Source organism: Oncorhynchus masou, unplaced genomic scaffold (assembly GCF_036934945.1).
Source record: "Oncorhynchus masou masou isolate Uvic2021 unplaced genomic scaffold, UVic_Omas_1.1 unplaced_scaffold_4386, whole genome shotgun sequence".
NCBI classification, from domain to species: Eukaryota; Metazoa; Chordata; class Actinopteri; order Salmoniformes; family Salmonidae; genus Oncorhynchus; species Oncorhynchus masou.
Window position 1 is genome coordinate 14,961 of NW_027010777.1, and position 13,724 is coordinate 28,684.

The 13,724-nt window shown below is 42.7% G+C and overlaps 1 protein-coding gene and 1 pseudogene across 2 annotated transcripts; one reads left to right on the forward strand and one right to left on the reverse strand.

Moving 5' to 3' along the window:
* Nucleotides 1-1,553: 1,553 nt before the first annotated feature.
* LOC135535049 (dol-P-Man:Man(5)GlcNAc(2)-PP-Dol alpha-1,3-mannosyltransferase-like) lies at nucleotides 1,554-7,824 on the reverse strand (annotated as a pseudogene).
* Nucleotides 7,825-7,874: 50 nt separating this feature from the next.
* LOC135535051 (mitochondrial ubiquitin ligase activator of nfkb 1-A-like) lies at nucleotides 7,875-13,420 on the forward strand. 2 transcript variants are annotated; one of them, XM_064961782.1, is made up of 6 exons: nucleotides 7,875-7,949; nucleotides 8,994-9,160; nucleotides 9,484-9,571; nucleotides 9,738-9,858; nucleotides 10,116-10,347; nucleotides 10,537-13,420. In XM_064961782.1, exons 2-6 carry the CDS (start codon nucleotides 9,044-9,046, stop codon nucleotides 11,032-11,034), a joined length of 1,056 nt encoding a protein of 351 aa, XP_064817854.1. In that variant the 5' UTR covers nucleotides 7,875-7,949; nucleotides 8,994-9,043; the 3' UTR covers nucleotides 11,035-13,420. The 2 variants fall into 2 exon arrangements, with proteins under 2 accessions (XP_064817854.1, XP_064817853.1); XM_064961781.1 differs by having other exon boundaries at nucleotides 7,904-7,949; nucleotides 8,976-9,160.
* Nucleotides 13,421-13,724: the final 304 nt, after the last annotated feature.

A 13,724-nucleotide genomic window follows, 5' to 3' on the forward strand; every position in this document is an offset into this window, starting at 1 on the left:
ACATTGTAGAATTTTTTATGAATTTATTTGCAAATTATGGTGGAAAATGGGAACCGAAAAGGGTCCTTCAAAGGGTTCACCTACAGGTACAGCCAAATCAAATAACTTTTTAGGTCCAAGATAGCACCGTATTTTCTTAGAGTATATGCCTCCCTCTCAGGTGTGTGTGGGTGTGTGTGTGTGTGTGGGGGGTGGACATGCCAGGCAGCTGTTCCTGCTGCTCTGCTACTGGGATGAGAACAGCCAGCTCAACATGCTCTGCTACAATCCCAAACATGTCACCACATACAGTCACCATGTTAAAACCTCCACAATCTGTGGAACTACTTTCACCACATGTGAAGTGATGGTAGTGACGATTAATCCATAGAAACATGTCACCAGTGTTTCTCCTACCATAACTTTGGTGGGAATCCCACCTTAAATTTGAGTTAGGTTCAGGTTGAAAAATGATATTTACAGCTCTGGTGTCTGTTACTAATGCCTTTGTGCCCTGTCTACGAATCTAATGCCATATTTACCAGTTAAAAGATCATTTTAAAGCCATCGAATTAGATAAATCATCTCTGAAGTTTTACTTTTATTTGAGTTTGAGTTACTGCTCAAATAAATCAGAGCTGAATTACCTATTAAATAGGCAGTATGTCTAACTTGCATTAAAGTGTAGAATCAAATGACTGACTGAAATACATTCAATTCTCATTTCTTTACACATTTTATTTTCTCTTTATCAACAGAATAAATCTCCAATCTCTGTAACACAAACACTCATGCAAATCAAAACATACAGTTGAAGTCGGAAGCTTACATACACCTTGGCCAAATACATTTCAAATCAGTTTTGTCCAATTCCTGATATATAATCCTAGTAAAATTCCCTGTTTTAGGTTAGTTAGGATCACCACTTTATTTTAATAATGTGAAATGTCAGAATAATAGTAGAGAGAATTATTTCTTTCAGCTTTTATTTCTTTCATCACGTTCCCAGTGGGTCAGACGTTAACATACACTCAATTATTATTTGGTAGCATTGCCTTTAGAATTGTTTGACTTGGGTCAAACGTTTTGGGTAGCCTTCCACAAGCTTCCCACAATAAGTTGGGTGAATTGTGGCCCATTGCTCCTGACACAGCTTTGTGATGGCCACTCCGATATCTTCACTTTGTTGACCTTAAGCTATTTTGCCACAACTTCGGAAGATTTGACATTTGGAAGAGCCATTTTCAACTAAGCATTAACTTCCTGGCTGATGTCTTGAGATGTTGCTTCAATATATCCACAAAATTTCCCGCCTCATGATGCCATCTATTTTGTGAAGTGCACCAGCCCCTCTTGCAGCAAAGCACCCCCATAACATGATGCTGCCACCACTCGTGCTTCAAGGCTGGGATGGTGTTCAAACAGGTTGCAAGCCTCCCCTTTTTCCAACAAACATAACGATGGTCATTATGGCCAAACAGTTATATTTTTATTTCATCAGACCAGAGGACATTTCTCAAAAAAGTACAATCTTTGTCCCCATGTACAGTCGCAAACCGTAGTCTTGCTTTTTATGGCGGTTTTGGAGCAGTGGCTTCTTCCTTGCTGAGCGGCCTTTCAGGTTATGTCGATACAGGACTAGTTTTACTGGATATAGATACTTTTGTACCTGTTTGCTCCAGCATTTTCACAGGGGCCTTTGCTGTTGTTCTGGGATTGATTTGCACTTTTCACAACAAAGTATGTTAATCTCAAGGAGATAGAATTCGTCTCCTTCGTGAGCGTTATGACGGCTGCGTGGTCCCATGGTGTTTATACTTGCGTACTATTGTTTGTACAGATCTGTCTGTAAACAATTGTTGGAAAAATTACTTGTCTCATGCACAAAGTAGATGTCCTAACTGAGTTTGTTAACAAGAAATTTGTGGAGTGGTTGAAAAACGAGTAAATGACTCCAACCTAAGTGTATGTAAACTGATTCCAACTGTATATCAGCAAACAAATATGAACATTAAACTACGCTACACATAATCTATAGCAGCACATTAAAAAAGAGATACTTAAAAGGTACAGTTCGGTATTCATATTAAAAGGCACAGTTCACCAAAATATCAACATTAGCTCACTGAACTACCGCTATTCTTAGACTAAAATAACTTCAGTGCGTGTTGACAAGGGGTAGGCGTAATCCAGGTGCAGGAAACTGGCCTTCTATTTAGTCTACTGCACACCACACTGAAAACCAAACTATTAGAATTTTGTTTTAACAAATCGACAGAACCTTGATTGTCAACAGCTTAGTTTTGCATGGTCATATTGTGATATGAAATGCCATTTATTATGTATTAGCCTATAGTAAGCCTTGTGGTAGCTAGGCTACGTCATTCCTATTGTGCCCAATGGGTGGTACCAAAAGCTTATTGCAGTTCAATTTAAAGCTTCATTAAAAAAAAAACATAGAAACCATCTTCAATATAATATGCCATTAAGCAGATGCTTCCATCCAAAAGGACTGAGTCATGCATACATTAAAAACATATATTCTTTACACATGGGTGGTCCCTGGAATCAAACCCACTATCCTGGCATTGCAAGCGCTATGCTCTACCAACTGAGCTACAGCAAACCAGGATGTTTACATCAACAAATAGTCCAGTAACAGAAGTTCAGACCAGCTGATTGCCAGGATGAGGAACTACTGTACTAACAGTTTGACTGTTCTCTACTATCACCAAGACCAGTGATAATACTTAACAGGACAAATTATGGGCTAAAGGCAGTTTCTCCATAAAAAATACATACTGGAAGTAAGAGACCCTTACTTAAGATGTCTTATCAACAATACAGCAAAGCATTCAGCATTTCTCCTCACAACGAGACCCCAACCTAAATTAGATTTAATTCTTTAACCTGAGAATCCTAATTGTTTTCGGGCCTCCTCCCACCCCACGAACCTTCCACATGCAGTCTCACGCTGTACCTTCTCCCACCTGTACGTTATGCTATACATTAGCACAGAGCTACAGCGAGATGGGCAAGACGTGGTGAAGGGTGAGAACCAGCCTGGGGTGAGAGCAGAGTGGAGATGGTCGACCAGAACCCTTCGACAGGAGGGTCTCCTAAGGGAAAAGCTCACTTGCTCTTGGTCTTCTCCTCTACCTGGGGGGCGAACCACAGGGAGAGCAGCATGATGAGATGACAGACATGGAGGGCAGCTGAACTGTGTGTAGTAGAAGGGTAGGTGTTCCACGACAGCTCCACCAGGCCGAGGATCAAAACCCTGTCCACAGAAACACCACGTTAGACATAACAGAAGAACACAGTGACAATAACAGGTATTTTGACACATCTAGGCTCATATTTTATGGTTCCTAATTCTGCTCCCAACATTGTAGCCAAAGGTATGTCCCGTCCCCTCTTACCTGAGTAGGTGAGCCAGCTTCTTGACTCCTCCACTCCAGAGAAGGAAAGGTAGGGTGTGGAAGTACCAGACGTAGAACTGGTAGTGCAGCGAGCGGCTGAAGCATATGCCGATGAAGTTAGACGTGAAGAGGATCAGCACCATCTGTGATCAGCTGTTAAGGTCTAATATAATTGGCTTTTGGAACACTTTAACCCACCAATAGCCCTCTTTAGTGATATACTAGACCCTGGCACTTTATGGCCATAGAGACAGACCTAATAAGATAAGAGTTAGAGATATAGAAAACACCATAATGGTACAGTGTTTCTACTCATGGCTCCAGAGACACAGACTGAGGAAAGGATATGATCCGAGGTGAGTTTCTGGGCAGGGTTGACTCGCTTGCCTGGCTCCTTCAGCAGTTCCATGACGCTCTCTCCAGGCCTGAGGGGAAAATGAGTTGGTTTAATAAAATCAAAATGCATGTCCCGTAACAACAAAAATCAGAGATAGCCAGACTCAAGCATTGGTGTGCTTGTCAGTTAGGCTGTGTGGTTTATTTTAGGCTACACTAGTGGCCAATAATTTCACCTTGACCATGAAAATATCTAATCCTAGTGATAACCCCAGTAGCCACATCTCTCACCTCTTCCAGCGGCGCAGGGCAAACAGTAGCAGGGCTAGCAGGTGGGCAGCCAGGAGCACCAGATGGAAGTAGCGACTTAGGAAAAGCCACTCAGGCAGGAAGCGCCAGTTCACTGTCCACTTGAACATAAACTGACGACCCAAGTCAAAGGCCCGGGTCATATAGCCAATGGGATTCTCCATCAGGAAGGGTAGGCCCAACAATATCTGTGATAGGGAGAGAAGTGAGGGGAGGTGGAGTAAAGATGGACAATGAACAGAATGGAAATAGAGTAGGAAAAACCTGATTGTCCTCACAATGTGGAGATGGGATGGAACTCTGGAGACAAGAACCATATCACGACGTGGCCCTTTTGGGTGTATACCGTGAGCCCAGACATTACATCATGGAACTCCCCCATTTCTACTCTAGTATAAAAGCCACTTCCAACCAAATTTACATTAGATCAGAAAACATGAAGCGGTAGCTACATGTTGAAATGGTTGGCAACTCTGCCAAAGAGACCTATGGTAAGCCGGCCGCCTTGAATGGTTAAGAAATCTACAAACTGTAATCAAGAGAACACAGGGACAAGGTCCCCACGTTGGAATGGCTATCACTCTAGAGACCAAAACATGCCAGGTGACGCTGGTGTGTGAAGTGATTTAAATCACAACTCTACCAGAGGACAAGATCAGAAAACAAGGAGCTGTCGTTACATGTTGAAATGGTGAAGAAATCTACAAATTAAAGACCAATTATTCAGGCTGCAGCTGTTTAAATACTTTAGTCTGGTAAACGCAGCCGATCTACGAACATTTCCAAATGGTACTCTGAAGTACCCATTATAACAACCTACAACTCCGACAGACTTTGATCTCTGGTGGACAAACCAGAGGCTTCCTGTCGACTATCCATCAGACGGACCGGCGATCGCAGATAGGGACAGCAAAGGCATACACTCGTAAATATGTCAATTTATTTTCAAATAAGCGGCTGTTCATGTTAGAACTATTAGCATTTCATGAGCGTAGTTCTCCACTGTATTACAGTGAATCCTCTGAGTTTCCCCACTCTCGAACTGTCCCCACCCCTTTCCTTTGTCTAACAAGCCGTCATATCAGCTTAGCCCACTAGGGACTTTTCTATCATGTCAGTAACCAATGTATGACCTATATGTGTGTGTGTGTGTGTGTGTGTGTGTTTATGTAATTCTGTGAGTAAGTTACTTAGTAAATAAATAATTAAGCCAATTTCTATATCGCTGATTCATGATTTGTGTTAGGGTTCGTGCAGATATCCAAGGGTTTGCGACATTCAGGAATGAGACTGATGAGGTAAGAATACATTAATAAGTGACTAATAAATAAGGTATTAAAATATCTGAAGAGTTTTATATTTGGAAAATTGACACTCTATAAACAACATTTTCCCATGATGCCCCAACTTCCTAGTTAATTCCTATTCCGTGCTCCGTTGAATTACGGAATAATTACACATAAAGAATTGATTTGATAATATATAGTCTTCACATTTAAAGATAGTCAATGCTATGACATTCATCTGTGTCTAAAATCTAAATGTAACAGTTAAATCAGATGAAGGAGGTCCTAACCTGGATGGCAGCACAGAGAGAGAGCTTGGGTATGGCCCTCATCAGGCCAAACTCAGACAGCAGGAGGAAGAGGAGGCCCGGGGCAAACAGGAGCACGTTCATCTTCACAGACACTGCTAAACTGTCCACAAAAATGGGAGAGGAAGTTGTCATTCACCATGTGACGGGACAACGTAGCCATAGATGTTGAGTTGGGCAACTCAGTTCTGCCAATCTAAATTAAGAGTGCTATTGTATCCCATAGCCTGCAATTACACAGGCAGCCAAATTCTGATCTTTTGCCCTATTGTTGGCAAAAGAGCTGATCTGACTGGTCAAAAGACCAATTAGTGAAAGAAAGATCAGAATTGGGTTGCCTCTATAAAACGCAGCCGTATTTGCCCACACTGAACTGAACCAAGCTAAACTTGAACTGATCTGATCCAGGTGGAACTAAGCTGAGATCGGCTCCAATTGTGCAGGACCAGGGTTCATACTTGCCTGTAGAGGCCACAGCCCAGAGTCCAGCGGCCATCCAGGAACAGATTGACAGCACCGAACAACATCATCATGGCTACAGGGTCGTTGAAAAGACGCAGGACGAAGATGGAGTGGATCCGGTAGGAGGCACAGCACACAAAGAAGAATACGTAGGGAGGAACCTGGGCCCAGATTCACAAAACACTTCTTACGCAAACACTTAAGCTTCTTAAGAAAAAAATAAGTTCATAAGATAGTTTCTAAGTGCAATTTTTGAACAATATCTTAAGACTAATTGATTTTCCAAGAAAATAACTTCAGAATGTTTTGTGAATGAGGATTCTGGAGAGGGCAGACAAACAGACAGGCAGGCATCTAAAGAAAAGTGAATAGCCTTTTACAGTGCAGGATTTTCTCATGCAGAGATTGTCATAGGAAACAGAATATTCCAGTTCAAACTGGTTTAAGTTGGGACTTGATACTCTAATATTGAGAGAGCAAATTGTAGATAAAGACTGTTCTCTGGGTAACTATTTAGACCTAGCTGACCTTCTGGGTGCGGTGGTAGATCCTGAAGACGAGCAGCAGGGGTGAGCAGGTAGAAAACAGCAAACAGGTACTGGGCCAGGCAAATATTCACCCCATGGTTGGTGATGTAATACAGCGCTGTGAAGGTGTACACAAATCCTGCTGGGTATCTGGAATGGTAGTTTCCGGAAGTCAGTTGCAAGACTAATTTTGTTCATGTTAAGAAATGTCACACTGCAGGTACACAAACATAGTTGTAATGATTTGTCATGGGGTTCAGTGATGAAGGCCAATCCTGGTCCTGGATCCTGGTTCCTTAACTTAGAAAGTGCCAGCACAAATAGGTTAGTGGAACTTACACCAGCGGGCCTGTGCCTCCTTTGAGCTGGGTGTAGTCGTAGGTGCCGTTGATGACTCCCTCTACCTCATCCATATACGCCTTCCAGTCGATCTCTGTGTCTGCATGAGGAGACATTCACCAATGAGTGACAGGTGGCATTTGCAATAACTTGGAAATATGCATTCAACAAACGGGGTTGTGGAAGGTACCTAAAGAATCAGGTGACAGAACAATCAGCAGCAACTAACGTTACTGCGAAGAAAAAAAATTATAAACAAGAGGGAAACTGCAGGAACTGTGTCAAAAGTTCAGTAGACTATATTAACAAACTACCATTGTTGCTTTCAAATTCCTGGTTGTCTATCTTACACATTCTTGTGTTGGCAACAGAAATTGGCACAACTTTTGTAAACATATTTCATTCATACTAGGCAACACCATCCCTAGGAAGGGAACGTAATCACGCTGTGGCTGTAAAGTCACTTTAACAAGTGGCACTACAGAGGCTAGCGGCAAACACTAGCTGTTAGCTAGCGAGCTACGTTCATTGCAATGCAGGGGCAAGCTAACTGGCTAAACTGCTAGCATGCTACTAATACTTACATGCAACTTTTTGGATGACCCATATGTTTATTCCGATCTCCAGGAACCACAGAACAGAGGCGACCAGTATTGTGTACTCTGCCTTGAATACGATCAAATGTTTCTCCTGCCATAGTGTACGAAGTGGCGCCCACACTCTAGACCGTGGACCAGGGGACGACTTTTTCCTCACACCTCCTGCCATTTCTACCAACGACAGTACCAAATATGCTTTTTTATGTTAAAAATAAATAAAAAATAACTGACAATATGTGACGGGACTTATAAGTACCCCGTCACATGATTCAGGAATGCTTCACCCGAAGATACATGGTGGCTTCAAGGAAGTGGAACATGTCATATGACCAAAACAAAAATAGCCATTCTTCCGGGGATGATAACTTGAGCGGTTTCAAAGGTAAAAAATGACAATACTGATTGATTAAGTTCAATTTGACGTATTGACCGTTGCAGAAGAGTGTACAAATACTATTGTCATGTTATGGTCTGACTTTTGCGGACATAGACCACATTTATGACTAACCAAATAAGATGTTTTAAAGGTCAATGGTAGGTTTTCCAGCTAACTAAACATTTGCTAACCAACTGTGTAATGTTTATTTCTAGCCTCTCAGTGAGCCAGCCATCAACTTTAATTTATACTTTTATTATTTATAAGTAGCTAGCTATATTAGATAGCATAATGTCAATGTTCAACGAGATATTTCGTTACATGTAGATCTGTGTCGGCTAACGTTACATCAGAAATGGCTTTACTGGTTCATATGTATTTAAACTACCGGTTGTTCTAATTAGTTAGCTTGGCCCAAAATAACATGGTCAATCAACCCTATAATTGTATTCGCTAATCACCTAAGTCAGCAATTGGTATTTGAATTCAAACACTGTCATCATATTACATAAAACATCTAGAAAGAGAGATAGGTAACGTTACCCCTTTTGTATTAAAAAAAACATGTAAAAAAGCTTTATAAAATGCCACCTACCGATTTTGTAAATCATCAATGAAATAAAACAATTTTCAACTTTGTTGTGCTTGTGGGTGAAGGCAGTGAATATGTAAATAGTCATAATTTATCTGACTGAATCAGTGTAATACTAGAATTGTTTGAAATCAAGTTTCTTAGACTGTAAAGTTTGGGTTATATAACCCAATCATATGTGAATAACCCAACATTTTGTGACTCTTTGTATTCTGAGTAGCCTAATTCAGTTTACTGTCAAAGTGCTGAACAGAAATAGCAACCAGCCTTGTGCCACTTTGATGGCATACAGAAAATTATAGACATTTTCAAGCATTTCACTGAAAATCTCAAAGAGAATCCGGCAGCTGCGGATTTAATTGCAGCTTGTCAGAGTGATGCGTGGGCATCTTGCATTCATGCTAAAGAACCTCCTTCATATTACATCACATGTTTGGCAGTCTGTTTCTGTACTGTAGCCCTATTACAAGGGAGGTGAGAAGAGACTGTGTGGAGAGTGTGTTGGGGGATGGAGGAGTTTCCAGTGAGGACGGTGGAGGGGCTGTGTCTAGGCACCAGCTTGGCCATATCAGGCCTCTTCTTCTACATCTACAGGAAAAAGAGGAAATCGGTGGACAAGCTCAATGTTAGTAGCCTGCCCTGTTTCTATTCCTTCAGACTATGGCCTAGATTCTATCCGTATCGCTGAAGATCCACGCAAAAGCACAATCAAAATTTTAAAGGCAATGTTTCAGCTTTCGCAGAGACTGCATTCACGGTAGAGGCTACACGCTGCATATGTCGGCTCTAAAGGAAATGACCTTTAAATGTTAATTGCGCTTTAACAAGGATCTTCCGCAATCCGGATTGAATAACATTGTAAACAGAGTGCAAAACCATGATTTTTTTTTAGGAGACATGAGAATTTTCATAGGAATGACAGGCTTTTCTTTTTGCTTGTTGTTTCAGGAGGCACCCCACATGAATTTGGATGGGAAACTGGCAGACCTTTTGAATGTGACACCGGGAAAGTGTCTGCAGTATGTTGTCATCGAAGGTAAAGTTATTTGTGTGAATGGGTAACATTTCTGAATGTATCACTATAATCATATTATTATGATAATGAGTGAAACCTATTCTCTCTCACCTACGTAATTAATGGCTCTATCCATTGTGTGTGTGTGTGTGTGTGTGTGTGTGTGTGTGTGTGTGTGTGTGTATAGGAGCAGTGCAGCCTGTGGGGGAGCCTCTAAGGAGTCAGTACCAGGAAGGCAGCGTAGGGGTAGTGCAGAAACTCATGCTAAGGGAACACAAGCTGGTGTGGAACAGCCTGGCCCACACCTGGTAGAAACACTCTTGACTGACACTCCAAATATCATGTGAAAGACTAGTTTAATCTGTATCATCATTTTGTTATCAACTGTAATATGACTAGGAGCCGTCTGACATTTAGTCTCAACAGATATACATCACTAATTATAACCTATCAGATCACCACACAAAACACCTTACTCACTGTGCCCCCCCTTTCCTGTGTAGGATGGACAGTGAGTGTGTGCTGCACCAGAGGGTGAATACTGTGCCCCCCCTTTCCTGTGTAGGATGGACAGTGAGTGTGTGCTGCACCAGAGGGTGAATACTGTCCCCTTCAGCCTGGTGGGGTCGGACCAGGCCAATGTGAGGGTGCTGTGTCCCCTGGAGGCCTCAGAGCTGAAGATGGAGATCCTCCATGAGAAGTTCCACCAGGCCACCTACGGTTTCACCGACATCGTTGGACAGTACCTCAGTGGAGAGAAGCCCAAAGGCCAGCTGGAGACTGAGGAAATGCTCAAGGTGAGATTTAGTTTGGTTTGATCATTTTACCACTGATAAATTACCTGTTACATCTTCAATTCAAAAATTCCACAATAACATCCCAAAACATTCCATTGTGTTTAGGATGAGATCACCACTATTGCCCCTGAATAGTGCTCCAAAGAGCATGAATAATCCTGACTAATTTGTGTCGGTCTGTATTTCCAGGTTGGCGCTACTCTTACAGGTGTAGGCGAGCTCATCCTGGACACGGACCGGGTGCTGAAGCTCCGCCCGCCCACCGATGGCTCAGAGTACTTCCTAAGCACAGCAGACTTTGAGACCCTGCGGCTGGAGCAGGAAGACCAGGCGGTGGTCTGGCGGGTCCTGGCCTCTGTGTTTGCCCTGGCCGGGGCCGCCGTCCTCCTCTGGGTGGGCTGCCGCTACTACCGCAGCCTGAGGGTCTGCTGGGAACAGGAACGTCTGAAGAGGGAGTTTGAGAGACTGGGCGCCGGGGGGTCTGGGGCTACACAACAGGGGTCTAGGGAGGAGGAGACGCCCCTGGAGAATGACTGTGTGATCTGCCTGACCCAGCTCCGTAGCTGTGTGCTACTGGACTGTGGGCACGTGTGCTGCTGCTACAGCTGCTACCAGGCCCTGCCTCAGCCCATCTGCCCCATATGCCGGCAGGCCATCAACAGAGTGGTGCCCCTCTACCAGGCATGAAGCCCAGCCAGGGAGAACAAATCAAAATCAAATGTTATTTGTCTCATACACATGTTTAGCAGATGTTATTGCGGATATAGCGAAATGCTTGTGTTCGTAGCTCCAACAGTGCAGCAATATCTAACAATTCACAACAATACACACAAATCTAAAAGTAAAGAATGGAATTAAGGAATATATAAATATTTGGATGAGCAACGTCGGAGTTGCATTGACTAAAATACAGTAGAATAGAATACAGTTGAAGTCGGAAGTTTACATACACCTTAGCCAAATACATTTAAGCTCGGTTTTTCACAATTCCTGCCATTTAATCCTAGTAGAAATTCCCTGTCTTAGGTCTGTTAGGCTCACCACTTTATTTTAAGAATGTGAAGAATTATTTATTTCAGACTATTTCTTTCGTCACATTCCCAGTGGGTCAGAAGTTTACATACACTCAATTAGTATTTGTTACCATTGCCTTTAAATTGTTTAACTTGGGTCAGACGTTTCGGGTAGCCTTCCACAAGCTTCCCACAATAAGTTGGGTGAATTGTGGCCCATTCCTCCTGACAGAGCTGGTGTAACTGAGTCAGGTTTGGAGGCCTCCTTGCTTGCACACGCTTTTTCAGTTCTGCCCACATATTTTCTAAGGGATTGAGGTCAGGGCTTTGTGATGGCCAGTCCAATACCTTGACTTTGTTGTCCTTATCCATTTTGCCACAACTTTGGAAGAATGCTTGGCGTAATTGTCCATTTGGAAGACCCATTTGTGACCAAGCTTTAACTTCCTGACTGATGTCTTGAGATGTTGCTTCAATATATCCACATCATTTTCCCTACTCATGATGCCATCTATTTTGTAAAGTGCACCAGTCCCTCCTGCAGCAAAGCACCCCCATAACATGATGCTGCCACGCCCGTGCTTCACGGTTGGGATGGTGATCTTCGGCTTGCACGCCTCCCCCTTTTTCCTCCAAACATAACGATGGTCATTATGGCCAAACAGTTCTGTTTTTGTTTCATCAGACCAGAGGACATTTCTCCAAAAAGTATGATCTTTGTCCCCATGTGCAGTTGCAAACCGTAGTCTGGGTTTTTTTATGGTGGTTTTGGAGCAGAGGCTTCTTCCTTGCTGAGCGGCCCTTCAGGTTATGTCGATATAGGACTTGTTTTACTGTGGATATAGATACTTTTGTACCTTTTTCCTCCAGCATCTTCACAAGGTCCTTTGCTGTTGTTCTGTGATTGATTTTCACTTTTCGTACCAAAGTACGTTCATCTCTAGGAGACAGAACACGTCTCCTTCCTGAGCGGTATCGCGGTTGCATGGTCCCATGGTGTTTATACTTGCGTACTATTGTTTGTACAGATGAACGTGGTACCTTGAGGCGTTTGGAAGTTGCTCCCAAGGATGAACCAGACTTGTGAAGGTCTACAAAATATTTTCTGAGGTCTTGTCTGATTTCTTTAGATTTTCCCATGATGTCAAGCAAAGAAGCACTGAGTTTGAAGGTAGGCCTTGAAATACATCCACAGGTACACCTCCAATAGGCTAATTGACATAATTTGAGTCAATCAGATGCTTTTAAAGCCATGACATCATTTTCAGGAATTTTCCAAGCTGTTTAAAGGCACAGTCAACTTATGTAAACTTCTGACCCACTGGAATTGTGATACAGTGAATTCAATTTGTCTGTAAACAATTGTTGGAAAAATTACTTGTGCCATCCTAACCAACTTGTCAAAACTATAGTTTGTTAACAAGATGTTTGTGGAGTGGTTGAAAAACAAGTTTTAATGACTTTAAACTTCTGACTTCAATTGTACATATGAGATGAGTAAAGCAAAAATATGTAAACATTATTGAAGTGTCTAGTTTTCCATTATTAAAGTGGCCAGTGATTCCATGTCTATGTATATGGTGCAGCAGCCTCTAAGGTGCAGGGTTACGTAACCGGGCAGAAGCTGCCTAGTGGTGGCTATTTAACAGTCTGATGGCCTTGAGATGGAAGCTGCCAAGTGGTGGCTATTTAACAGTCTGATGGCCTTGAGATGGAAGCTGTTTTTCAGTCTCTTTAATGCACCTGTACTGACCTCGCCTTCTGGATGATAGCGGGGTGAACAGGCAGTGGCTCGGGTGGTTGTTGTCCTTGATGATCTTATTGGCCTTCCTGTGACATCGGATGCTGTAGGTGTCATGGAGGGCAGGTAGTTTGCCCCCGATGATGCGTTGGGCAGACTGCACCACCCTCTGGAGAGCCCTGCGGTTGCCATACCAGGCAGTGATACAGCCTGTAAAAGTTGTTTGTTCCATCAGAACATGGGCGCACACCCAGAATTGTTTTTCTTCTGTGGAGGTGCTGACTAACGGCGAATAAAACATAAAGAGTCACAAACCCCACATATAAACTCCCAGTCATTTATTGGGTAAATCAATGGTTCGTCCTCACTTCTTCTTCAGGAAGAAGGCACAGTGATGCTGAAACGTTGATCCATCAGAACAGACATATATATGTGAAAGGTTGGGGGTGTTGTTAGCTGTTCTATAGAAAGACAAGGTGATAGAATGGAGATTGGCTGTAACTAAGGCCTAATGAAGATTTGTCTCTACAGAGAGGTGGAGGGAAAGAGAAGATGGAAGGATAACTGTGCTGTGATGTCAACACAGTGGGCACCATAATTATGCACTTCTGGAGAACTGAGAG

Bases quoted from the DNA above. Each gene is read 5' to 3' on its own strand.
- LOC135535051 (XM_064961782.1), top strand. From the start codon at position 9,044: ATGGAGGAGTTTCCAGTGAGGACGGTGGAGGGGCTGTGTCTAGGCACC. The intron at 9,161-9,483 runs GTTAGTAGCCTG...TTGTTGTTTCAG, and splicing joins AATCGGTGGACAAGCTCAAT to GAGGCACCCCACATGAATTT. The intron at 10,348-10,536 runs GTGAGATTTAGT...CTGTATTTCCAG, and splicing joins AGACTGAGGAAATGCTCAAG to GTTGGCGCTACTCTTACAGG.